We start from the raw sequence: 25,444 nt of genomic DNA, 5'->3' as shown, positions 1-25,444 counted from the left end.
TGATCAACAAACAGGTGTTAGATGAGTAAATTATAAATCCAGGCTAGTTATCTTACCAGTGTAAAACAAGACCTGGCTGCATTCAGCATGGAGCAGGGAACAAGTAGAAATGTCATCTTCCTTTTGACTTCACCCAGCCTTTTTTAATGTCTTGGATTATTATGACCTAGAAGGATGGAAGGTGACGCATCAGTCCCCTTTTCCTTTGCCTCTAGAAGTTGTTTACTGTATGGTGTTTTCTCTTTTATTTTCCCTAAGGGGTATCTGATTGTGGATGACGAGAGGAGGGCTCTTTGCCTGCCACCCAAGAGTGTAGAGTTAGTCAAGTATCTTTACATTTGTGTATAGGTGAGTTAGGATTTTGTCCTCTTGAAGATCTTTGCTCTAAGTACTCAACTATTACTGGAAAAATCCGTCCCTCAAGATGCTTTCCATGCCTATAAATCTACATACAGCAGTGGTTCTTACCTTGGCTGCAGACTGGAATCACCTGGGAAGCTTTAAAACACATGGGTGCCTGGATCCCACCCCAGAATGTGGACTTCATTGGCCTGTTGTGTGGCTGCAGCACAGAGGACTTTACTGTTTCCCCAGATGACTGCAGTGCTCAGCCAAGGCTGAGAACTGCTCATATGGAGTATTATTTTTCAGTACTCAAAAGGCTAGAACTCTAAGATGTCATAAAACATTTTGTATCAATACTGCTATTTTTGAACAGTTTTTCATGTTAAAATACTCATAATGACTATCACTAAACTGCATAGAAAAATATTTTTTCAGCATCAGTGACAGATCTCCTGGAAAACTTGTTATTAAATATGCAGACTTTTAGACCCTACCTTAAGAGATTCTGTTTCAGTAAATTTGCGCTAAATCCAAAATCTGCATTTTTAAAAGTGCACTCAAGTTGATTTCTGTGCTCCCTAAACTTGAAGAGGTACTGCCTCAAAAAGAGGTTAAGGTTGTTCTAACCAGGAGCGTGCCACTTGATCTGGTGATCCTGTGTCATAGAAGAATAAGACCTCAAAGTACAGAGAAAATACAGGTTTTCTTTGTAAGTTTTGAGCTGTTTTTTGAATCCAAATTACATATTGTAAACAGTAAAAATTGGGGAGAAGAATGCATAAATCATCAGTACATTCATACATTTATTAATGTAAATACATTTAGTGTACAATTCAACCCAATGTAAAAATATAAACTTAAATATATTAACTCTACTTCTTTAAGTTAAAAAGATATGAGACAATTCAAGATTGCTACCATGTTAAAAAATGTGTATATATATATATATATCTGGAATATCTTTCAATTTAGGCTTAAAAAAATCAGTCCTTGGTCCACAAATGTTTTAAAAGAATAGGAAAAAATGTTAAGGCATCCAGTTGGACAAATTTAAGAACACTCAGGATAACAAAGGTTTTTAGCTTTAGGACAAAGCATACATTTTAGTTTAAGGCTGAAAGATTCCTGTATCTAACTTAAGCTTCCTTGGGAATTTACGGAAAGAAAATGAATTACTCAAACTGGAACTATATCAAAATGTCAAGTTAACACATTTTGGCTTGTAATGATGCCAATGGGGCTAATGTCTGAATGATCAGGGCCTTAGGTTTCTAAATCATTTTAAAGATAATTTCATTAGCAGGATGCTGGAGCTTTCATTTTATTTTTTTCTTCGCTCTTTCCCATCTCTGCTTTAACCTATGCAACACTAACCAAGACCTAATAAGATCACGTTGCAGTTAATTGAAACAGCCGCCAAAAAAACAGCTGCAAAGAAAAATGTCAACACAGAAGTCCACAAATTCAGAAAAAAATAAAATTAACAATTTTCTCAAGATAGTCAATGATGCATTTAGTTTTCTCTGAACTTTTCTTGGGTTTTTGAGAGTTGAATAACTCGTATTATCTAAGATAGTATTAAAACCAAGGAAGAACATCAGTAGACTGTGGTTGCCAATGTTTTATGTTTTTCTTACAAACTTTTCTGATTGGTGCTTTTTTTCCCTAGTATTTATTCCTTGCTCAGTAACTTTTCCATGACTCCCACATCCAATTCCTGGCCACAGAGATGGGCTTATAAACTGGATGAATCTAATCATAGTACCCACTCACACAACAGTTTGTCCGAAGGTTGGTGGTATGACCCGAGCTGAGCTAATCAGGGTCCATTTAGAGCAAGAGGAGAAGTGGCCAAGCTTCTGTGGTCAGGGTACCGAAAAGACAAAAAAGCAAGCCAGTGGAAGACCATCTTTCCTTCCATTTGGAAAAAGCCTGTCTGCAGTAAGAGAGAATGGAGCAAAGATAGAGTGAAAATTAGGGGTGGGCAAAGAGAATCCTGGGGCGTTAAATCTTGATTCTAATCCTTGAAGCCTTGGTTTTTGTAGTTTTTCTTTGCCTCTGTGAGCTCTTCTCAAGCATCCTTTCTTGCTACAGAAACTAATAAATTCCCTTTTTGGCTTAAGCCATTTGGAATTGGGTTTCAAACATTTGCAGCCAAAATTCTAACACAGAATATAAGCTCGCCTAATCCCACATATTATTTTACCGTCAAGAATACTGAGATGTCCTTGCCCAAGATCACACATCATGATTGAATTGCCTTTCTGGCTCTTCAGTCTACCATGCAAAGACTCATACATTGAACACCTGTTAAAAACCCTACATGCACAACAGGTGATAGGCTAAGTGAACTATAATACCCTTAGATGCTGCAGACTACTGGGGTAGACTGAATTATTGGTCCTAATTCTTCTTGTCATAGCTCCACTAACTTGTACCTTCTGCTTTATAACTGCTATGCTTCCCACTGTGGGCAGAAACAACCCCCTACTCAACTAACACTGGGCTTGCTCAGGAGAACTTGCTCTGATGAATGTACACTTAGAGGGTCTAAAGCTGCCCCCGTGGTTTGGCTTGTCTTCTTATGCTTCTGCCACTTGTTATAGGTGAGAATCTGTGTAACTAAAAAAGAAATTTTACCTATTTTTTGAATAGGCCATATTTGCACATGCTATAAAATTCCAAAGGTACGAAAGGGTATACAATGAAAAGTAAACATCTTCCTTACTCTCATCCTCAACCACCCAGGTCCCCTCCCCAGAGGAAGCTGGTACCCTCCAGAGAATCCATATCCAAGAGAAGTCAAATAGCCTGAGTCAAATCCAGGCCAGAAGGCAGGGGGGCTTCTGGATCAGGCTGGAAAAAGTCCTTTCTGAGAAGAACCCGACTCTCTTACTTGAGGATACATTATTTATAATCTGAGAGACCAGCTCCTCCTGTAGGCAGACTACAAAGGACTTATTACTGTAGACTGACTGCTAGTCTACAAAAGCACTTGTCATATGGAGCCATATCATTTAAACTCTGAAAAATTCACTGTTTCCAAAATGTGCTTGAGATTACTTTAGGATATATCTGAAAAATCAGATAGGGGATAGCTTCTTGACCAAAAGTAGGTTAGCAAGTAAGCACATACTGTTATTTTAGTTTGTGCCATCTTCAAATTATTTTTCTCTCCTTTTAGAGGCAGATCATTCCAATTCAGACCAAACAATTGAAAACACAATAAAAGTAATTTTAATTTTCATCTACTTAAAGCAGTATACAAGGTACCTGTTTTCTCATTTTAAATTGTTTGAGACTCAAACTAAATTTAAAAAATTAAGCTGAAATGGTAATTTACATGTTTAATTCTAATTTGTACCACTGATTGACTGTACTTGATATTTTCATCTGCAAAAATGTTTAAAACTTTTTCCCTAAAAGGGTAATGAAATGAACAGAACAACCACTGATCAAATTTATAAATTTATAAAACTTGTTTTTAAAAAAGAATTATTCATGAAAATTAACCAAAAATAAACCCTACCAAAGTTTATTACAATAATCTTTCACAGAATCAATAGCTTAAAAAAAATCCCCAGTGAATACTTTAATGTAAAACCACAATGTAAAAAATAGGAACTTTAATTCTAGTGACTAGAATAACAGCAGATAAATAATCTCCTTCAAAGGAAAAAAAAAATACTCGAGGGGAAAAAAATGGTGTAACATGTGTAAAGCCGGAAATTTAAATATCAGTTTAGTTCCTCATTGCTAACATGGCATTTATATCCCAGATGAGATTTCGTAATTGATCCATAATTTGCTTCAGCTGTTGATTCTTCTGTTTGAGTTTCTGTAGAAACAAAAGAATTTATCAAAAATGTTTCGTGAAATATAGACCATGAAGTTAGAAGATTAAAGTGTCATAAGTTAGAATGCTAATGATCCAGACAGAAATTAAGCTTTACAAATACTTCCTTAAGGCAGAAGGTCTCAATCTTTTTCTGGCCACAGATACTCACTAAAAGGCTTAATGAATTCCAGTTCAGACCAAGGAAGCCTGTGGCTCCAGCCCCCACCCCTCTTACCCCTCCACTTCTACCACCAAAGAAAATAAGCTAAATATTTCATTGTCATAAAACCTAAGTACATAGGTTTTCCGAAACACCGCATAATGTAATGATTAAGAGCACAAACCCTAGAGCCAGATTCTCTGGGTTTATACTCAGCTCCTTCACCAACTAAATATATGATGTTGGCCAAGTTACTTACCCTCTCTGTGCCTCAGTTTCCATGTCAGAAATATGGGGATAACAACTCTTATGAGGTAGGTTTAGTTATTATGAGGATTAAAAGATTTGATTCATGTAAAGTGTTAGAACTGTACGTGGCATATAAGCAAGCATTCAACCAATGTTACCAGTAGGCACAGAACATAAACCATCAATACAGAATATAGAATATAATAAAAACGCAACGCATGATGCAACTGGTCTTTCAAACATGTGGCAGAAGTCACGGAGCACAGCATGTAGTGCGACCTGTGTCTGATTCTGGAAACTGAAGACAAGGTGGCACAGCCCCAAGAGGATCTTCACAGCTAAGGCCTGCTGGAGGCCCTGAGTGCGCATGGCTGGTGTCTCTGCATCTCTAGGTCTGGGTTTTTACTAGACCACAGTTTACAAATATACTTTCTTCAAATCCAATGTCTGCTTAGGTAAAACAAGGTAAAAATAGAGACTTTCTAGTCAAAGTGTTTTTGCTAGTTATTATGATAATCATTACTATTAAGTAACCTTTGGAAACATTACATTGGGAAATAATGTATTGAATCAGCTAATTTTAAAGATACTATATTAAAATACCTCCAGATAAAGCAGTACATGTTCTTTATAAAGAGACCTAAAAATCTTAGTTTGCTCTTCAATGAAATAAAAAATAAGATTAAATAAGTCAGTTACTCATATTACCTCTGTCTAGAGTTAGAGAGGTAACGGGAGGTAAGAAACTAAAAGGGAGAATGAAGAAATTCTTATTGGAAAACAGGAAAGCAATTTGCAGAGACTTTAATGTTTAATATTAATTAAATTTAATTCATATTTGAAAAAAGGATTAACACAACACAGTCAGATGAAACATGACCAGACAGTACTCAGGGTGTGTGTTCAGTACACAGAGCCATAAAGCTAACATAGTACTGGGGAGAAAGAGACTATCAGGTAGCATTTTAGGTACTCGGTCTCCTTGTTCAGTTCTCACATGGCCCATCTTCTAAGTTCTTTTGTCATAAGTATGTGGTAGTTTTTTAAGCAATTGTAAATATTACCTAACCAAATGGACCCAGATAACTGGGTGAGGTGACGAATGACTGAATGACCAGTACCAAGCCCATAAAGTCTTTGTCATCCTAGAGAGCAGGAAACTTGACCCTTCTGCCAGCAACAAAGGGTAGCAGCAGAAGAGGAATATGAGAGTAAATGTGCTGTGCTGGGAGGCTGGAAACCTCAGGTCTAACTTTGCCTCTAACTTGCTATGTGATTTTAGACAAGCTCCTTATCCTCACTTTTCTTGTCTAGGAAATGGGATTATATAAGCTACTAGGCCCTTGCCAGTTCAACTCTACACCCGCATGTAAGATCACAATCAGTTACACAGACACGTGTAATGAAAACCAGTAGCTTTAGTTCAGGAAACTAATTCATGGCTTCAAAATGGTTCAAAAGTCAGCTGCCCTCTTCTACTGAGCCATCACCTGCCTAAGCCATGAGAGACTTCAGTGACCATGATTCCCTGCTCAATTCTAATTTTTTGGGGAGGGATGTGGAGAAGAACAACTGATTAAGACTAAAAGGAACAGCAAGAATATAAGTTGATTTTAAAAAAAAAAATTTATTTGAATTAGTACTTTCTGATGTATCTTGAATATGGCCTTTTTAAAAATTTCAAAACTTCCCTTTGGAATAGAATTCTGAGCGTGTAATACATTTTGTTCCATAAATATTTACTGAGGGTATGTGAGGTGCCTGGCTCTGGGTTAGGCATTGTAAGGGAATTAAAATGAGTAAGAAATGGTCCTTGCCTTGAAGAAATTCAGCATCAAGTAGGAGGAAGATAATGCCCCAAAATAGACTATAATCTGGTTAAGGCATATGGTGGAGGAAACATATCAGATGCTGTGGATCCCCAGCTGGTAAAGTGAGAAAACAAGGAGAACACTTTTGACTGGGGTCTAGAAAAGATGGTGAGCCAAGAGTGGAAGGAGCATAAATTTAGGCTTGTTGGTGGGTAAGCGGGACCCAGAACAATTCCTGACACAGGAGAAATACGAGTTAAACTGCAACAACAAAAAAGACTAACTGGGCAAATGTGTGGGATGGCATCTCTTAAGCAGTTTCAGTGGTGATGAATCTGTGCCCACGGGGAAGAAGAGGAGGGGTTTCAGTTTTTGAAACAGTTGAAGACCATTCAAAAAAAGAAAGGCCAAGTCTGGTGAAACAAGCTTAGGGATTACATTTGCAGTATAAATTAAGGAGCAACTAGAAGTAATAAAATTATCTTCTTGAGTGGTTAAAGTATGAGACTTTCAAATCAACATCAAAACAGAGGTTATAGAAGGCTCCCACAATGGTTGCATCATTGGAAAATGTGGGATATTTTCAAAATAATATTCAACTCTAGGGAATAGTAAAAATTTTCTAAAGTATGACATAAGGCATTTGGATAGTTTGTCTCAAAGAGTCCACACAGTTTTAAATTTAAAAATTAGCATATAAGTAAAATAGCTAGAGCCAAAACACATCATGAACATATCAACAGCCAAGGTGACAGTTATGCTTATTAGTGGCTAAATTGTAAATAAATTTTCATGGCATGATACAGGATTTAATATATACAGTCTTGCTACTGATTGATTTTAACAGAGGTTGACAGCGCGATTATCAAAATCCATCAGCTGTGCCTAATTTGTTATGTTAACAGGTGAATGTGTAAGTAGAGTAGATACTTAAAAAATGTTTATGCTAAGTCATACATGTAATTTAATATTCATACAAAGGCTGTGACAGGTGGTCAGAAATACTTTAATTTCAAAATGCATGGACTCAATTTTATATCAACTCTGTAAAAACCACCCACATATCTCTGAATTTCACTTTACCATCAACAGAATAGTTTTAAGCAAAATAGAACTCATTCTGCAGCCTTAAAACACAGTCTCAAACAAGTGTTCATCTTTTACTTGAGTATTAGGGCTTATGAATTCCAGGACATACGAAGAGAAAATAAAGTATTTTAAAAAGCCAAAAATATGACTATTAAACTATGCATCTAGTTCTGTCATCTGATGATTTCCATCACATACTGATTACAAATTTCATGCCCCAAAGTCTCATGGCTTTTTGTTAGGCATTAATGTTATAGATGTTGTTAGAAATCAGACAGACCATATAGATTAAATAGTAAACACACCATCAATTATGTTGTTCTGTCCAATTTCAAGTACACAATGATATACAGCTAACCCTTGAACAATGCGGGGGACTGGCTCCAGGACCTGCCGTGGTACCAAAATCCAGGGGTGCTTCAGTCCCACAGTCAGCCCTCTGTTTCCATCATTCTGCATCCACAGATTGAGTTAACTGTGAATTGTGTAGTACTGTAGTATTTTATTGGAAAAAAACAGCATTTAAGTGGATTCACAGAACACCTGTTGTTCAAGGGTCAAGTGTAGCTGAAAAAATTAAATCAACGAATTTAGACTATTTTTAATAGCATCTATGTGATTATGAAATTAGATTAGGCCAACATTTTACCATCTGAAGGTAGCTATTAAACATTTCCCACAGAAACACTCAGGTGTGTGTGCCATTAAGGCAGAAAAATATATTAATTGATCATGAGCTTACTCAGTGTTTTAAAATTTTTCAAGTATATTTTAATCTTACTTTCTAGAGGGAGGTACAAAATTGGAAAAAGTTGGGGGAAAAGAATAAAATACATTAGTAGCACTGATTATACAAGATAACTTGGTTAACAGTCAGAATATGTATTATATTCAATTCACATTTATGTTTTATTTAAGGAATGAATTAAAAACCTCTTTGGGTCAAAAATCCATTTGGCTTAGTTTTTAACTATTAACTTTATTTGCTTCTGTTTTTTTTGAGAGGGATTTCAATTTGAGTTAACCGAATCTTAGTCCTCTCTCGTTTTTTTTTTTTTTTTTTTTTTTTTTTGCTTCTGTTTACCACTTAGTTCTCCAGTTTTGTTTCAAGTTATTGTAACAATTGCCAGGAAGTAAGAGAGAGCCCTGAGGCCCATCAAATAGGTATTTCCCCTGCTCCTCAAGGGGGGATGCTTTCTCTCTAAATTCTCTTTTAAAAAACTAATTCCCATAGAAATACAGGGCTAAGCTTTAAAGTTTAATTTAAAACATTTAATGAATTATTTCCTCTTTGTAGTAATCTTCAGTTTGACACTATGTTAACTAAAATAAGGTTTACCCCAAAGTTAGAAGCACATACAACAGTAAATTCAGCAGACTGAAATGGTATGATCAAAACTGAAGAGTTCTCAAATGCCTGAAGCATAAATGGGAACACAGAATTTAAAATACAGGCTTTTATTACATAAATAGGTAAACCTTCAGAAATACTGTCTATTCTGTGTACTGAAATAAACCTGTTACAGATAAACACTGTGGACTGAATACATGTGTTTATCTTTTCTTTTTTCTCAGACCCTAATAAAATGGCAGGAGGGGAATGAAAAAGCTATAAATCCATGTGATGTGAAAAATGATCAGAATGGAGGCAACAGTAGATGCCAGGTGGCGCATTTTAAGATGAAAAGTAGAAGGGAGGAGTAAATGATGTGGGAGGAACTACTGTACAGCCCAAGTGATGCAGGAAGGATGCCACTGAGAACAGAGCTAGTCCTCCGTGGAGAACTGGAGACGGGTGACATTGCAGAGTCACCATCTGAGGCCCAGGGACGAAAATGGGAGGGAAATAGCTTCAGGGACTAGTGAGAGTCCCAGGTGCTCACCCCCACTCCTCACCAACAGGTGACTGAGCACCCTCTCCTGTGTCCTGCCCCATCTTTCAGGGAACAGGAGGTTTGTTTCCTGTGAAACTAAACCAAAACAGCTGTGGTTTCAGTGTCAGCAGCACAGCAGAAGGCAAGTGGACAGGAGAATATCACCCTATGTAGGGCACTGGAAGATTCTTTTCTGAAGAAAATTAAATAGCCCTAAAGAAAAAAAACCTCAGCAAAGGCCAACTTGCTTCCCAACCTCGCTTTGATGAAGCTAACTCACAAAGCCTGTGATTAGCTTTCTCCTGCCCCACTCCCAAATATAAAAGGCTCATGCGTTTAAGCATCAGATGCTCACCAGACCTTTTAGAGCCTCCATCTGCAAAGACAACAAAGCAGAACAGACAGGGGTTGGCAAACTGTGGCACAAGACCTGTCTTTGTTAAGGCCCATGAGTTGAGGATGGTTTTTACATCACAGCAAGGACCATGTGTATCTCACAAAGCCTGAAATATTTACTATCTGGTCCTTTAAAGTTTGCCAAACCCTGTATGAGAAGATTATGGAAGAATACCTTCTAATTTCTGAGGGAAATGAATTTACAACATAGAATTTTATATCCAGCCAAATGATCAACTGGACAGATAAGTGGAGACTAAAAACTTAACTCCCTGCATTCCTTCTGAAGAAGCCACTGAACTTACCAAGAAGGGAGTAAATAAAGCAAGAAAGAGGAAGACAGGAGATTGAGGAAATAGTGAAAGCAACAGAATAGGTGAAGGAAAGGCTCGGGACAGTGGCTGAACAGCAGGACTAGAGAGCTTTCAGTCCAGACCTGGCAAAACAGACGACTCTGGGGGGAGGGAAAAGGAATCTGTAAGTCGTCTAATAATTCTGACCCTGGGAAGATGGAAAACAGTACTGAGGTGCTGCCACAGATGCATAAAGAACTAACCAAGATTTCTTTAAAATACAGAAGTTAATTATTAACTCCAGGAAAACAAAAAGATTGTTCAAGGAAATGTTAATGTTAGTTTACTATGTGGCTTAGCAATAAGCAGTATTTATGTGCTATAATAATATGAACACAGAATATTTATCAAATCCCAATTATGGCATAACTGCATTGAAGGGTTGGGGGAAAGGAAGTATGTAGGTGGGTCCAGGACAGAGAGAGACTGTAAAGAGAGCTACATCCTCATGTGGAGAAAAATTCTTTTATATATCATATCCTTTGTATCAATTGTATCCTTCATGAAAATTCACAAAATTCTAGGTCAATAGCTAGTAAAAGTTTTTTGATTATACACTGTCAGAGTATCACCATATTCTGATTATGTGAAAAGTCTTTCAAAAAAATGAAGAACAGTTTATTTTTTAAGCCATTGTATTAGAAAAAAGGGGAACTTAGAGAAATGAAAAGTGAAATGAAACATATATTTATAAAAAATTATACCTTCTGAATTTACACAAGCTTTTTTTCCCCAAAAATATTACAAAATCGTATGTAGTAGAGAACAAATTATATTTATGTCACATGTGGTACTTTTAAAGTTATCATTACAGTGGTGGTCTATTTATATATACATTTCATTGCATTTTATAAATAATATCCTTACTACAGAGAAATATAATAGGAGGCCTCCATTGTGAATTAATACATAGATTACCAACAGAAACATATAACACTTCTTAATAACTGAATGTCTCATATCTCTGGATGACTAAACACCATTTATTCTTCAAGGTCTAAATTTAAAGTTCCTAATCCCCTACCAATTCTCTGCTGTAAATTCTTTATGCTCACTACTGTCAAATTTGCTGGAAACAGTCTTCTTAATTTGTATTTCTCCTTAAAAAAAAAAACTAAAAATTTTCTTTTATAAAATCTATCCCTCTTTCTTTTCTCCTAAGTTTTGACATACATTTTTCTTTTAATTTTCCAATATTTCGTTTTGCAGGTTTTATTGTAAACTCCGAAATTCATTTTGACACATGGTATAATGTAAAAGCTAGCTTAATTTTCTGCAAAATTTCCTATTTTTAAAGCCTAATTTTTCACACAATCCCTCTTCTGTCATATTAAATTATCATATACAATAGGAAGACAGGTTTTTTTCTATTACTTTACTAACCTGTCTATTCTTGTGCCAGTATTTCACACTTAATTTTTTTTTTGTAATATGCTTCATATCACGTTTTAATTTTCGGAGCAAAGAGTTCTGTTTTATTACTCTTATCAGAATTAAAAATATATATATTTTGGTATGCTCTCAAGAAAAAATAATTCCAATTTGAATTTTATTTGGATTTGTTTTTTGATTGGTGTTGCACTGAAATCTCACTCTTTTTGTGTACTTCCAGGAGAATTCATATTTGGATTTAGATTGTTACTGCATTAAACCTAGGAAATAATCGAGACTGGCATTTTTAGAATATTGCCCACACAGAACTTAATGTGTTCTTTCAATTATTCAAAACTTCTTTTATGTATCTTAGTAAGTTTAGCCACATGTATCATCAAGATAATTCCTAACTACTTAATATTTGCTTCTACATCTGTGAACAGGATCTTATAGTCTAATTGGTTTATAGCATTGTAAGAAAATGACATCAGTCTTGTATTCAGCCTAATCTAACTGGTATATAGCATTCTAGGTAAATGGTATTAGTCCTGTATTAAGTCCTTTTATCAAACTCTTACTAATTCTACTTGTTAATCAATGAGTTTCTTTGAGGTTAAGAAGCTTGAGTTATGATGTTATGTACAAGATTAACAAACTTAACAGTTCCATACATAACATTATAAACCCTGTTTCCTAAAGTTTATTTCTGTTTCACTGTCTATAACTTCTAAAACAATATTAAACATAGTGGTGTAAGGCATCTTATTTTATGCCTGTTTTTAATAGGACTAGTCCTGTATTTCACACCTCTATGAAAAATGTTGGTTACTTATCTGAAATAAAAAGGTTTTTTTTTTTTTAAAGACATCTTAATAGTTTTAAGCATTCTTTGAAACAGCAACAAAACTGAATTCTATCAAACCTCCTTTAGATTTGAGAAAAACATTTTTTCCAATTTAATCTACTGATATTACATATTATATATGTAAACTGCATTATCCTCCCATACCTCAAGAAACCCTCTATGGCTGTGGTGGATTAATTGTTAATACCCCGATGAAATTCTACTAACTAGCATTAAGAATTTCAGGAGAGGGCAGGAGGCAGGGTGTGTATTTTTAAGTGAAAGAGTGAAATTGGTAGTTATATTTAGTGTGTTGGTTAGGTTCTAGTAAGCCTGGGCCACGTTTCCACCACAGAAGGGACTGACAACACTTCTTATTTCTCTCTGTTTCATGAGAACTATCTGAACAGTACCTTCTGGACTTATGAAACCATTCAGCAATAAATTCAAGTTAAGTACTCGAGCAGTGGACAGTGGGATAGGGTGGTGCTCTGACAACTCTGTCAATTTCTTACTCAGATGTTGAGACATTCATATTTCTTATTTGTAAATTTTTATCATTTGCTGCTCCAGATACGCTGTAAGCTAGAGAGCTGCAATGCTGCCTAGAAAAGGAAAACGTAAATGGGTTGTGACTGAGCCGCCTCTGAGGATTTTGTAAGAGTGCTGTTGCCTGAATTCCGCGGTCTCACGTCTGACTGTTCAGGTGGTAATTTCTGCCTCCCTTTGAGTTCTGGCTTGTATTCTATGTAGGCTGAATTTGCCACAGCCACAACTTCATGTAGTTCTGTAATTCACATTATGTTTTTGAGTTACAAAGACTTCCTTGTAATTTGTATCAATAATTCAGAAACAATAAAATACATAGACTAACAACTCACTTTATTTACTTCAGCAATTTCTCGCCTCTCTTCACTGGCAAAACGAGGTGGGCCAGCCCGATCGTCATTCTTCGAGCCATCTTCTTCCACATATGGAATAAGTTGCTGGGAGTGACATACAGAAGTTACAAGTCAAAAATATGACACACAATTTCCAGTAATACTGGTATAGATAATGCAATTCATCTGATTAAGGTCAATTTTTCTACTTTTCTTTTAAGAACATAAAAATGCATCTTAATTCAGATGATGGCCTAAATGACAGCATTAGAAGTCAGGCATTTCAGTGCATTCTCTACAATAGTTTTCAGGTTTCTTTTGTAAAATAGTCCTTATAGTATGAGACATCACATGCAGTTAAGTAATATCCTACTCACTCAATTAGCAAATATTTAATTGCCAGATACTAGGTGAGGAGACACTGCAAAAATGGTGACAAATAAGTTATGACTCCTACTCCAAGGAAACTTACAGTCCATTGAGAGAGAACAGGTTTTCCTTCATCTATACTAGGAAGAAAGGAACTTCGTGGAGGTGTAATGTACAAATGTTATTTACTTGCTATCAAGAACCTCCATGTCTACATAGGTTTCTAGGTATCTTATGTCTTTCAGTTGGGAGAATATTTTTTTGTAAGAGAAAACATTTACAAATAAATGAAGCTTCTAGCAGAATTATAATTAAATGTATGGTTTGTGATGAAGTTTATTTGATGCAGCCCCTTGCAGACGTGACAAGAGACTTCAGGAATCATCTAGTCTCTACCATCTTACATTACCAATGCAGGAACAGGCTAGAGGCAAGTAATTGGTACAACCAGAAGTCAGTCTGATCAAACTTTGAATTTGTGGGACAAATATAAACTTGCCCACATCCACAACTACTTTATTCCTTTCTGCTCTCCTATCCTGATGCAAGCAGAGGGGTCCTTCCTCCTGAAGACAGTTAGTCTCCATTCCTGCTGTGCCTAGATTCCTCTGCCCTCCTGGTCTTCATTATTCATTCCATCCAACTTCTCCCTACTGTTTCCTTCCTTTATCATCTAAACCTCGAATGGTCTTTCCCATTTGGAGGAAGAAAGCCCCAAATCCTCAGTGCCATCCCTCCTTTCATCTACTGCTCTCCTCTCTCATTTTTAATTTAAGCTTCTTATAAGACGGATATCCACTTGCTGCCTCCAGTTCCTTGCTTCCTGTTTAATCTTCAACCCACTGAGATCTGACTTCTTGTTGCTACCATTTCACTGTTTCAAATATACCAACAATTTTCCTCTAGCAAAATCTGCTGGACAGTTCTCATTCCTTATTCTCCTTGACTTCTCTGCAGCATCTGTCAGTGTCAACTATGTTTCTTATCTTTCTTTCACATCTTTGACCACTTATTCTCAGGCACTATTGCAGTTTACTCTTTCTCTGTTCACTCCTTATGTGCTGATCACCCAAAACAGAAAGTACTGATCATGTGAAATTGTTCTTCATTTGTCACGAGAGAACAGCCAAACCTCCCCAACTACCTCTGGCAGCAGAGACAGAACTTGTCAACAGGAAAGGGCCAGCTATAAAAATATCATATACTTAATTAATTAAAATGTATCTATGACCTGAGATTAAATTTGAAAAATATATTTTAAAACTAGAGTGATTCCACTAAGCTAATCTAAATTAATAGTGATAAAAATATAACCTTTTTACCTGTAAAGAACTTACATGAAAACCATTTTTAAAGTATTTTACAGTACTATTAAAACTCCTAATAAAAAAAATTAGGCACTGATTTGATTAAAAGGAGACACTGACAAGTATAAAAATTGCCACAGGCAACCCTCTCCTCCCAACAGCAAAAACTCACTATAATCCTGGATGTTAAAGTCTACAAGAAGTTATTAACATGAAAAGATAGTACTAATTCTCCTTCTCTATATATGTGTGTGAATGTATATATGTGTGGATGTGTGTGTGTGTATATATATATATACACATACAATATTTTCATCTTCTCTAGTCAAACACCAATATAATACAAAATCTGGAAATATTGTGAAAGTAGGAGAAAGAGAGAAAGGAAAAACCTGCCGGCGTCTGGAGACAACCTTACACCCCACATTCCTCCTCCCTCCGCCGAACTTGCCTCCACTGGGATAGGATCCATCCCTCCGCAGTTTTCATTGCATTTGTCATAGACCAATCTCAGCTTCCTGAAGAGGATGGAAAGTTGGCGAAGGTGATCCTGGAGCTTTGCTAACCGGTCTTGATAGGTTCCAGTATGATAAGTGACACCATTTGGCAGCTTCTCAGACAGAATGAAAATGTAAAGTAATGAAAATCAAGATTTTTTTAAGTAAAGCTAGCAAACAGAAGCATTTCTAAAGCAATGCATAAAAGAAACTGTTCCTCACAGTTAAATCAAGTGCAGTTTTAAGAATTTAAGAGTAATAACACACTCATTAATTAATTAGCTCCTTGGCTAGTTGTAGGGCTGCAAAGCAGCTCGAGAAAAGACTGCGATAAGCCTCTCTAACCAGTTGAAATACTTTCCCCTCTGATTTTTGACTATATTTATATTACAACTTTGTATTATAACTTTAAAAAGAATGCACAATTTTAATAATACTAAACTATTATATAAAGGCAGCAAGCTGCTGAACTCAACCAGGAGGTTAAAAACAAAATACAATTTAAAGAAAAAGAAGAAAAAAGTGAGTATCAGGAACTTTTAGCAGAAGAAAAAGAAGAAAATACCTTAACTCTGGTAAGATAATTGATGGTTAAGGCATGCATTACAACATAAATCTGCCACCAAAGGTTTTACTTTAAAAAGAAATCAATAGCAGGAGATACAGGTACAAATCAATCTGTACTTGAAAGTCATGAATAAATTATTACAAGTGACTGCTATGTTCATAACTCTGACTTGGATGCTTATATATTTTTAATTCAGGGATTTTTATCAAAAGAAGCCAAAAATAATACTGAAATGATAAAATCACAGATAAATGAAATCAACTACTACTTATTCAGAACTAAATGCACTCTTTGTGCAGTGCTGAAACTCAGGAACAAAATCTTCCTTTCTCTGTACATCTTTACAGTATTTTATTCCCACAATTTGACCTGTGAAATCATCCTAAAATTAGAATTAACAATATTTGTACCATGTTTTATAGTAAATGAGGTAATTTCATTATAAGTGGCTTAAAACCAAGACCCTAATTACTAACAGCTAGAAGATCAGTCCAGTCTTTCTAAACCTCAGTTCATCATTTTTTTCTTTTTTAAACAGATGAGGTAGGAATGCAAAAAGAAAAATAATGCTCAATACAATGTCTAGAGGAAAAAGAAAACAAGACACACTAGCGTTACATGTAGGTGAAACCATAAACATGGGAGAAAAAAAGACTGGAAAGGCCTATACATAGTTATTTAAAGGTGTAACAGTTGATAAAAGATGTAATAGGGAGATAGGCCTAATAATTCATTTTCTTCTTTTCTCTCTTTTCCAAATTTCCTGTAATGTTATGGTTTACAAGTTAAGAAGACAGATCTTCTGAAATTATTTGAAATCCATTTTTATTGGGATTTTTAGAAATTCTGAAGTATTAAAACACTCTGAGGATGATACCTCAAAGAAATGTGGTAAAATACCAAAGACAGAATTAATCAAAAGAGTTTAAAGTTAAAGAGTTCTCCCCCCAATACAATGTAGGGTTTCTGATGACCTTTCGATTTATGAACTTTCACAAACATTAACAGATCAAAGAAGAGTTTCAAAGGGTCCCTGCTTTCTGTTTTGTGTGATGTTAAGGAGTATAATAAGTCTGGGTATTAGTTTTCATATAAAGCACCAGCTTCTCAAGGGAACAATACTTTAAAAAAATTTATACTTTTCATGTGTCAGGCACTGTTCTAGAAGCTGGGGTGGAGCAGTGAACATAAAAGAGACAAGTTTCCTATACCACAGAATATGAGTTACAATAATACCTAAGATCTCTTGGTATACATTATAATGTAGATATTTAGCTAACAAGCACATCAATAACCATCTCACTCATGAATACTGATGAATATCTATAAATAAATATATAGTCATACCTGCAGACACTAAAAAGGCATTCAACTAAATTCAGCATCCATTCTTGAAACAAATACAAAACTCTTAATAAAAATTCCTCACCATGATAAAATACATTTATCTCAGTTAAAAAGTTAACACCATGGTTAATGTGGGAAGGTTAAAAGCATCTGCACTAGAGTCAGGAACAGAACAGGATGTCTACCAAGACCACTAATACTATCAGTGAACACTTATGGAGGCACTGGCCAATGCAATTAGAGAAGAAAAAAAGCTGAAACATTAAAAAGGATGTGGTATAATCATCACTATTTACAAATGACATGATGAAGTGCTACTATCAATAAAGGAAGTCAAGAAAGATGGATACACAATTAATACACAGAAAACAATAGCTTTGCTTTCATATATAAAAACAAAAGAAAATGAGGAAGGAAGAAGACCCCATTTACAACAGCAACAATAAAGATAACATTTCCAGATAAAATATTTGACTTAAAAATGTCAAGATAAAGATGAAAACTTAATTTACTTCATAGGGACACAAAAAAGGATATTGCATGTTCTTAGTTAATAAGACTGAACATCATATGGATGTAAAGTCTCTCTAGGTTAAGTCAACTGAATAAAAACACTAACAGGTTTTTCTCAGAACTCATAAGCTTATTCTAAAGTACATGTGAAAAAATAAGCAAGAATAGCCAGGGCAGTTTTGAAAAATAAGTGTAAACACTTCATAGAGTCTCAATAAATATAAGAAAGTTTGTCATTGCTACATAAAAGAAGGCAGCCAAGTGGAACACAGCATCCAGAAACTGATTCATCTGTATGAAGTAGCATCTGAAATCAATGTGGGAGGAAAACGAATTATTCAACCAACCTTTTGGGAAAAGTAAGGCTGGGGCCATGCCTAACACTTTATACTAGGATAAATTCCAGGTGGATCAACGTTTTAATTGAAACAAAACAGAATTTTTCCTGATTTTGGAGTTGGGAAGGACTTCCTAATTTAGACATTGAACCTTAAAAGACTGATACATTCGGCTACCTTAAAAAAATATATATGTATGGCAAAAGGTAAACTCAGTTTCCTTAACTGTAAAATAGGGATAAAAATACTTCTTAGAACTGTTCTTCTAACAGTTTACCTGACCAAGAAAAGTACTTGACCAATATTAGCTATTAGCTCTACTAATTCGACTTCAGTACTTTGCATACATCAGGTTAAAAATAAATATTTGCTAAATTCTGAGAGATCATTTAATCCATACCTTAATTATTTAAGATATTAATCTATTAATTTTTAAAACAATTACCAAAGATTTCATATCTTCTCTTGGATTCTCCTTGAATTTTATTTCACTGGCTTATTGATAGTCTTAAAAGTGAGACCAGACTTAAAAAAAAAAAAAAATTACATAGTGTATGATTCCATTTATATGAAACTCTAGAAAATGAAAACTAATTTATGGTGCCAGAACGCAAACCAGAGATTGCCTGTGCATAGAAGGCCAAAAGTAAACATTTCAAAGGGGCATGAGGAAGCTGTGGAGTGATGAATGATGGTTTCAAAAGTATAAACATGTCAAAATTTTAACTAAATGCATTTTACTATATGTCAGTGATACCAAAACAAAGCTGTTTTACAAGAGTTTTCTTAGAAACTACAGAATCTGGTCGAATCTAGAAAATATGGCTCCAACCTTCCAGGAATCCGGTCTGGAAAACACCATCTTTACACTGCAGACTCTCGGGAACAGACACGTCACTGGCGAACACTTCTCAATGTAAATGGGGCAGCCCTATGACTGACGTGTGCAGAGGGCAGCCGCGCTGACGCCCAGGGGACCCACGTAGCGACCAAGCCAGCACCCCTTTCCCTCACAGGAGCATCCTGCTTTCTCCACGCACGCCCTCCTTCCCACCTGCATGTTCCTCAGGAGCTGGAAGATCTCCATGGTGCGGTACACGATGTCCTGGACCGTCTCCTGCCCGATCCGGCAGAGCGATGCCGTGTTGACCTCCCGGGCGGCCTGCTGAGCCTGGGGCCCGGCGAAAGGGCCGGGCGCCATCCCCGACGCCGCTAACGGAGGGGTGGACATGGCCCGGCTGCGAGGTCAGGTCAGCAGGGCCGGAGAGTAGGCGTCAGTGTGGCCGGCTGACCCTGGGCAGCTGCTGGCCTCGCCGAGGGTAGGAGCTTGGAAGACTCCGGCGGTCTGATTTCAAAACAGCGGCCGCGACTTCCGCTACCGTGACGTAACGCGTCCTCAACGTCACGGGGGCCGCCCCCTCGGCGAGCCCCTGGGAACCTGTCTCCGCGCAAGGCCGGCCGGGACTGGGCTGGAGGGCCCGGGCGGGGGCGGGACGGACTGGTGGAGTAGCCAATCACCGACTGCTCTCCAGGCAGGGGGGCGGTGCGCGTGGTAGAAGGCCGATGGGCTTTCCCACAGTTTACTTTCCAGTCTCAGCCCGTGGTTAGAATTCCTAGTAGAGCTTACTTTGTGTTAATTTCCTTGCTGAGCGTTTTCTTATAACAAAAGCTTGTAGTATTGTCCGTTTACAACTAGGAGGCAGGCTCAGAGGGGCTAGTCTGACTTCTTTAGTCGCATACATCTTGCAATTGATACCCTGCGAGTTGAATTTAGAAAACGAAATCCCTGATCTTGCATGCTTCGCTGTGGTCTGATAACGACTCCCCATTTGTTGTTAGTCCCCGCTCAAAAGTCGAGAAGGTATCCTGATCACCGGAAGTATAAAATTAACACTTCTTTCTCTCTCGCACGCACTCCCCCTCCTCTTCCCCTTTCTGACTTTGGCACTTGTTACTGTTCTATATAATTTTCGGTTTGTTTACTTTCTGACCTCTCCTTGCCTTATACACACACACTAGAACGCAAACTGTGAAAAATCAGAGACTATGCATTTTATTTGCTTACTGTATTGTGAGTGCTTAGTGGCTGAAACACAGAAGGTGCTCGGTAAATATATGTCCCTTCTACCACCTTTACAGCCAGCACCAGCCACTGGAACCTATTTCATGATGCTCTCTGAGGTTCTGAGCCTTCTGCCTCCTTCTTCCCTATTTAAGAACCCTTTTGATTACATAGGGCCACACAGATAATCCAGGATACATCTTTACTTTAAGGTCAGTTGGTATGTTACTTTCTCTCCTTGCCATGTAACATAACATACTCACAGATTCAAGGATTAGGATATCAGCTATTTTAGGAAGGAGAGGAGTGCATTATTCTGTCTGCTGCATGCCTCTAGTCCAGCTGTCCCTGAACTTCAGACTCATGTACCTAATTGCTTATCTGACTTCAACAGCTAATTGGCATCTAAAACTCAACATGTTCAAAACCAAACTGCAGATCCTCCCAACTTTATTCTGTGATGTTTCCCATCTCAGTAACTGGCACCACTATGTGCCAGTTGCCCATCGGACTTCTATCTTTCTCACCCCACTTCCAAGCTATCAGGAAATATAGTGGACTCTAACTTTCAAATATATCTTGTATGTGACCCCTTCTCATTACTTCACCTCTTCCACCCTAGTGCAACGTGTCTTCTTTTCTTATTTAGATTGTTAAGTGATGATCAAAAATGCTTTCTAAGTGGACTTCCTTGCTTCTACTCTTGCCCTATTCAGTCCACTCTCATTACAGTACTCACAGGGGGTCTTTTAAAAGCATAAGTCAGCTTGTGTCTCTCCTCTGCTGCCAGAATATCTTTTCATCATGTTTAGTATAAAATCCAAGGCTCCATCGCCTACAGAGCTTCCAGCCCCTGGCCTCTCCTGCCATCTCAGCTCCTGCTCTCTCCCCTCCCTTTAGCCACACTGGCCTCTCTGGCCTTCTACATTCCAAGCACCTCTCACTTCTGGGTCGTTCCTTTTGTGATAGGAAAGCTCTTCCCTCAGATAGCTGTCCAGGTCTCTGCTTAGAGTGGTCATACAAGACCACCTACTTAAAATAAACTTCATTAGTTTTCTATTGCCTCTGTAACAGAATACTACAATTTAGCATCTTACCACAAATTTATTAGCTTATGGTTCTGTAGATCAGAAAGCTGGTTCTGGTCTTGCCAGGAGAGCCTCAATGTATTGGCAAGGGTGGGCTATTTTCTGGAGATTCAGGGAGGAATTAGTTTCCTGTTCTTTCAGGTTGTTGGCAGAATTTAGTTCCTTGTGCCTGTAGGACTGACGTCCCCATTTTCTTACTAGGCTATAAAATGAGGGCCATTCCCAACTTCTATAGGCTGCTGTAGTCCTTGGTTGTGGCCACTTCTTCCATCCTCAAAGCAGCAGTGGTGGGTTGAGTCCCTCTCAGGCTTTGAATCTCTCCTACCTCTTCTTCCACTGTCCCTGTTATATTTCTCTGACTCACCCTTCTGCTTCCTCTTTCTCTTTTAAGAGCTCATGTGATATTATTGGATCTGCGTGTATAATCCTGGATAATCTCCCCATCTCAAGATCCTTAACCTTAATTCTGCAAAATTCCTTTTTTCATGTAATGCATCATCTTCACAGTTTCCAGGGTTTAGTTGGCCAGGTCATTGTCTTTCTGGGACCATAATTCTGCCTACCACTTGGTGCTCTCCATCTCTCTCTGTCTACTTACCCTGCTTATTTGTCTTTATAGTACTGATCAAAAACTAATGCTGCTCGTTTTACTGTTTGTCTCCCTAACTAGACATTGAATTTTATGAAGTCAGAAATTGTCCTTTTCGGTTACTTTGGTAGATTCAGCACCTACAGCACCTGGTACCGCAGTAAGTGCTCACTAAATAACTGTTAAAAGAACTTTGTGTTTACTCTGGGGTATCTTGAGTTTGAAATCCTATGAGATAGCTAAGTAGAGCTGTGCAGTAAGCAGTTGAGCATATGCATGGGAACTGATATTGTTTTGATTGGTGGGGGGCCAGGGGGAGATGTAGTGGTAAGCTTACAAATGTAGAGTCAGATATCCTGGACTAAAATTCAAAGCTGGCACTGCCCAACTGTGGACAGATCACATCAAACCTCCACGTAAAGCATGGCAGTAATAGTGTACCTATCTTTGGGATTGTTGATGGGATTAAGTGAGATTCTACACATAAAGTGCTTATAGTTCAAAGCATATAGTAAGTATTCAGTACATGTGATCATGTGTGAACAGTGAGAAGAATAGGTAAAGTGAGAAGTGAGGAATGAAGTTGACCCAGAACAGAGACAGTTGGAACACTAAGGGACAGAAAGAGGAACAGAAGGCAATACTAACAACAAAAGTTGAGAATAGCCAAAAAAGTTAAAGGAAAATCAAGACAGTATCATGCTGAGGAAGTCACAGGAAGCATAGACTGTTTCAGGAAGGAGCTCATGGTGCACAGTGTCAGATACTGCCAAAGGGTTAAACAAAATAACCCACACAAAGGAGGTATTGATGTAAAGAATAAGAATATTCAGTGGAACACTCTTACTCAAAGTTCCATTGCCAGTGAGGAAGTGAAACAGAGACTATGATTTCAATCCAGTACCTGTGCTGCTTTCTTCCTTAGCAGTAGAACGTTGGTTTTAACGGACATCCTGGGTAGAGATATGTCTCAGTCGTCCTTGCATGTTGGCAAGGTCGCTTCACTGGGTTCTAGCCAATGGGCTAGAAGCATGGTTGACATATGAGACTATTGGCAGTTCTGTCTAAAAGAAGAAAGCCCTCTGCACAGCACAGTAAACAGTCAACAAAACAAAGAGGCAGCCTATGGAGTGGGAGAAAATATTTTGCAAACCATATACTTAGATAAAGATTAATGTTCAGAATATGTAAGAAACTCATACAACTCAGTAGCAAAAAGACAAATAATCCATTAAAATGGGCAAAGGATCTGAATAGGTATTTCTCTAAAGAAGACAAAAAAATGGCCAACAGGCACATGGAAAAATGCTCAACCTCACTAATCGTCAGGGAAATGCAAATCAAAACCACAAAGAGGTATCACCTGACACCTGTTAGAATGGCTTTTACCGAAAACAAAAGATAAATGTTGTCAAGGATGTGGAGAAAAAGGACCCCCTGCGCACTGTCAGTAGGAATATGAATTGGTGCAGCCACTGTGGAAAAAAGTATAGAGGTTCCTCCAAAAATTAAAAATAGAACCACCAAAGGGTCCAGCAGCTCCCTTTCTAGGTATGTAAGGTGGTGCAGTTGTCATGGAAAAGAAGGGGGCCTACAGTTTCCCCTTCTGACTGACTGGGATACAGATACCACAGGAATTTTTTGGTCACATGCAGCTTACTCTAATATTAACTGTTGAAGTGGCAACTTTGGAATTTGCCCTAAGCTCCATGTAGTTCTTCCTGATACCAAAGTAGGTTGTCCTAACAGTGATTCACCGTCTCTGCTTTAAATGACCCACAAGGCAAACTGGAGTCCCCCTTGACCCAGCCCACTATCCCCTGCAGTGCCCCAGGCTCTGATGCAATTGCAAGATTGGAGCTAGCTTTGTTTATGTTGTCACAGAAAGTGCTAAGTGCTGGCCTTTCCATTTCCTAGCACCTGGGAGACAAGTGAACGATTCTGGGATGGTTTTGTGAAGTCAGGACTCTGTGCTGGTTGAATCAAAGCCAATAGGCCACAGTTGTTTGTCTGAACCTTAAAGTCAGTATTTAGAATACACTGAATGGAAAGCAGTGGACTTTTGGGGTAGGAAAGAGAAATATACATTACAGAAAAATACAGTGGGAGGTAATGGAAGGAAAACTCCTGTAAAATCAGGACTTGCTTTGTCTTCAAATAGTTTGGTGGTCCTGGACTGGTTTATAACCCACCTGTTTCACTCTAAGACTCTTGTACTTTTCATTGTATTACACATGCCATGAAAAAGCTTCAAAATAATCTAGGCAGATTTGGAACTATCACTGCATGGGACCTAGCCAAGGAAAAGTAAACCATCACTACTGTGACCTTGGCCTTCCAGTAGTGGTGTTAAAATGCCCCAGTTTATGTACAATTTATTCATGACTAATAGCCTATATTTTTCAATTCAGCCACTCATGTCAGAAATATTCCCTCTGGACATAGAATTATTGAATTTAAACAAATGCTTACTGGGCACCTATAATTGGTCAAACTAACAAACATTTAGGTTGATTTAGACTATGGCCTACATCTAATTAGTATTCCAGTTTAACAAACTGTGCTAACTGGTCCCTGAAGTTTCGTTAGTAAAGGTTTTCTTTGCTTCGCAAATGCTCAGTTATAATTCCATACTTAAAAAATGCACGAATTAAATCACCACTTCACACTCAAGAATGGTTCCTCCCCCAAGTTTAGAGAATTTGTATGCCCTGGTCAGTTGTTTTGGACTATTTCAGCACTTATGTCTTTTTTTCCCTTTAATGTCACAGTTATTGCCAACCAGAGTCCAGTATTCAGACATGTTTAGCCAGGATCAAGAGATATTTGTAAATACCTTTAATGAGGGAATGAGGCTTTAATTAAACAAACATGGTTTGGGATTAAAAGACTCAAGCTGTATATGAATTTGCTATTATTTGTGGTTGATTGTCTCACACCTACATGTCCTGATGATGGATGTTCCTTCATTGTGCTGGAAGTAAACATTCTACTCCTTTTTAAGTTTTATAGTCAGCAAATGAACTAAAAAAAATTATTGTAAGAGCTTTGTGATCATTGATACTTCAAGGTGAGTAGTAAGTGAGGCAGAATAAAGTGAGTAATTCACCTGCCAGAATTTCCAGTACCCTACTGTGCTACGACTTCTCTTGAAGTTTTGTGTTTTTTTTTTTCAGACTTTTTCATAGAGTACTGCATGGAAATGTCTTCTGCATTACCATTAATGGTCTAAAGTGTAGTCTTCAGGTGTCTCAATGCATTGGAATGATTGGATACTTGTTTTAAAATACTGGTATTGACTACATTCACCCTGCCCCAAACTGCACAAAATCTACTGCTTCAGTATCTAATGGGAATGCCTGGAAAACTATTTCAAATTATGTCTTTTTGTTTTCTCTCTCACCCCTTCTTCCCTTAGCCTTTCAATTACATTTGTATTTTGATATATTTTCTTTCCCTCACCTCCTACCTTACCCTATTAAGAACTTCTGATCTAAAAAAACAGAGCTCTTTGTCAGAAAAATAATGTTGATTACTTTAGAGAGAATTGTC

At 37.4% G+C, this 25,444-nt stretch overlaps 1 protein-coding gene across 1 annotated transcript; it reads right to left on the bottom strand.

Moving 5' to 3' along the window:
• Positions 1 to 3,559: 3,559 nt before the first annotated feature.
• MED30 (mediator complex subunit 30) lies at positions 3,560 to 19,552 on the bottom strand. The gene is made up of 4 exons (XM_010972580.3): positions 19,208 to 19,552; positions 15,342 to 15,500; positions 13,215 to 13,319; positions 3,560 to 4,183 (listed from the first exon to the last, which is right to left on the bottom strand). The coding sequence occupies exons 1-4, from the start codon at positions 19,382 to 19,384 to the stop codon at positions 4,088 to 4,090; spliced, it is 537 nt and encodes a 178-aa protein (XP_010970882.1). The 5' UTR covers positions 19,385 to 19,552; the 3' UTR covers positions 3,560 to 4,087.
• Positions 19,553 to 25,444: the final 5,892 nt, after the last annotated feature.

Source organism: Camelus bactrianus, chromosome 25, assembly GCF_048773025.1.
Source record: "Camelus bactrianus isolate YW-2024 breed Bactrian camel chromosome 25, ASM4877302v1, whole genome shotgun sequence".
NCBI lineage: Eukaryota > Metazoa > Chordata > Mammalia > Artiodactyla > Camelidae > Camelus > Camelus bactrianus.
Note: the sequence above shows the minus strand (reverse complement) of the source record. Positions and strands in the feature narration are given on the sequence as shown.

Bases quoted from the DNA above. Each gene is read 5' to 3' on its own strand.
- MED30 (XM_010972580.3), bottom strand. From the start codon at position 19,384: ATGTCCACCCCTCCGTTAGCGGCGTCGGGGATGGCGCCCGGCCCTTTC. The intron at 13,320-15,341 runs GCAAGTTCGGCG...TGTCACTCCCAG, and splicing joins TGGATCCTATCCCAGTGGAG to CAACTTATTCCATATGTGGA. The intron at 4,184-13,214 runs GTGAGTTGTTAG...TTGTTTCTACAG, and splicing joins AAATTGCTGAAGTAAATAAA to AAACTCAAACAGAAGAATCA.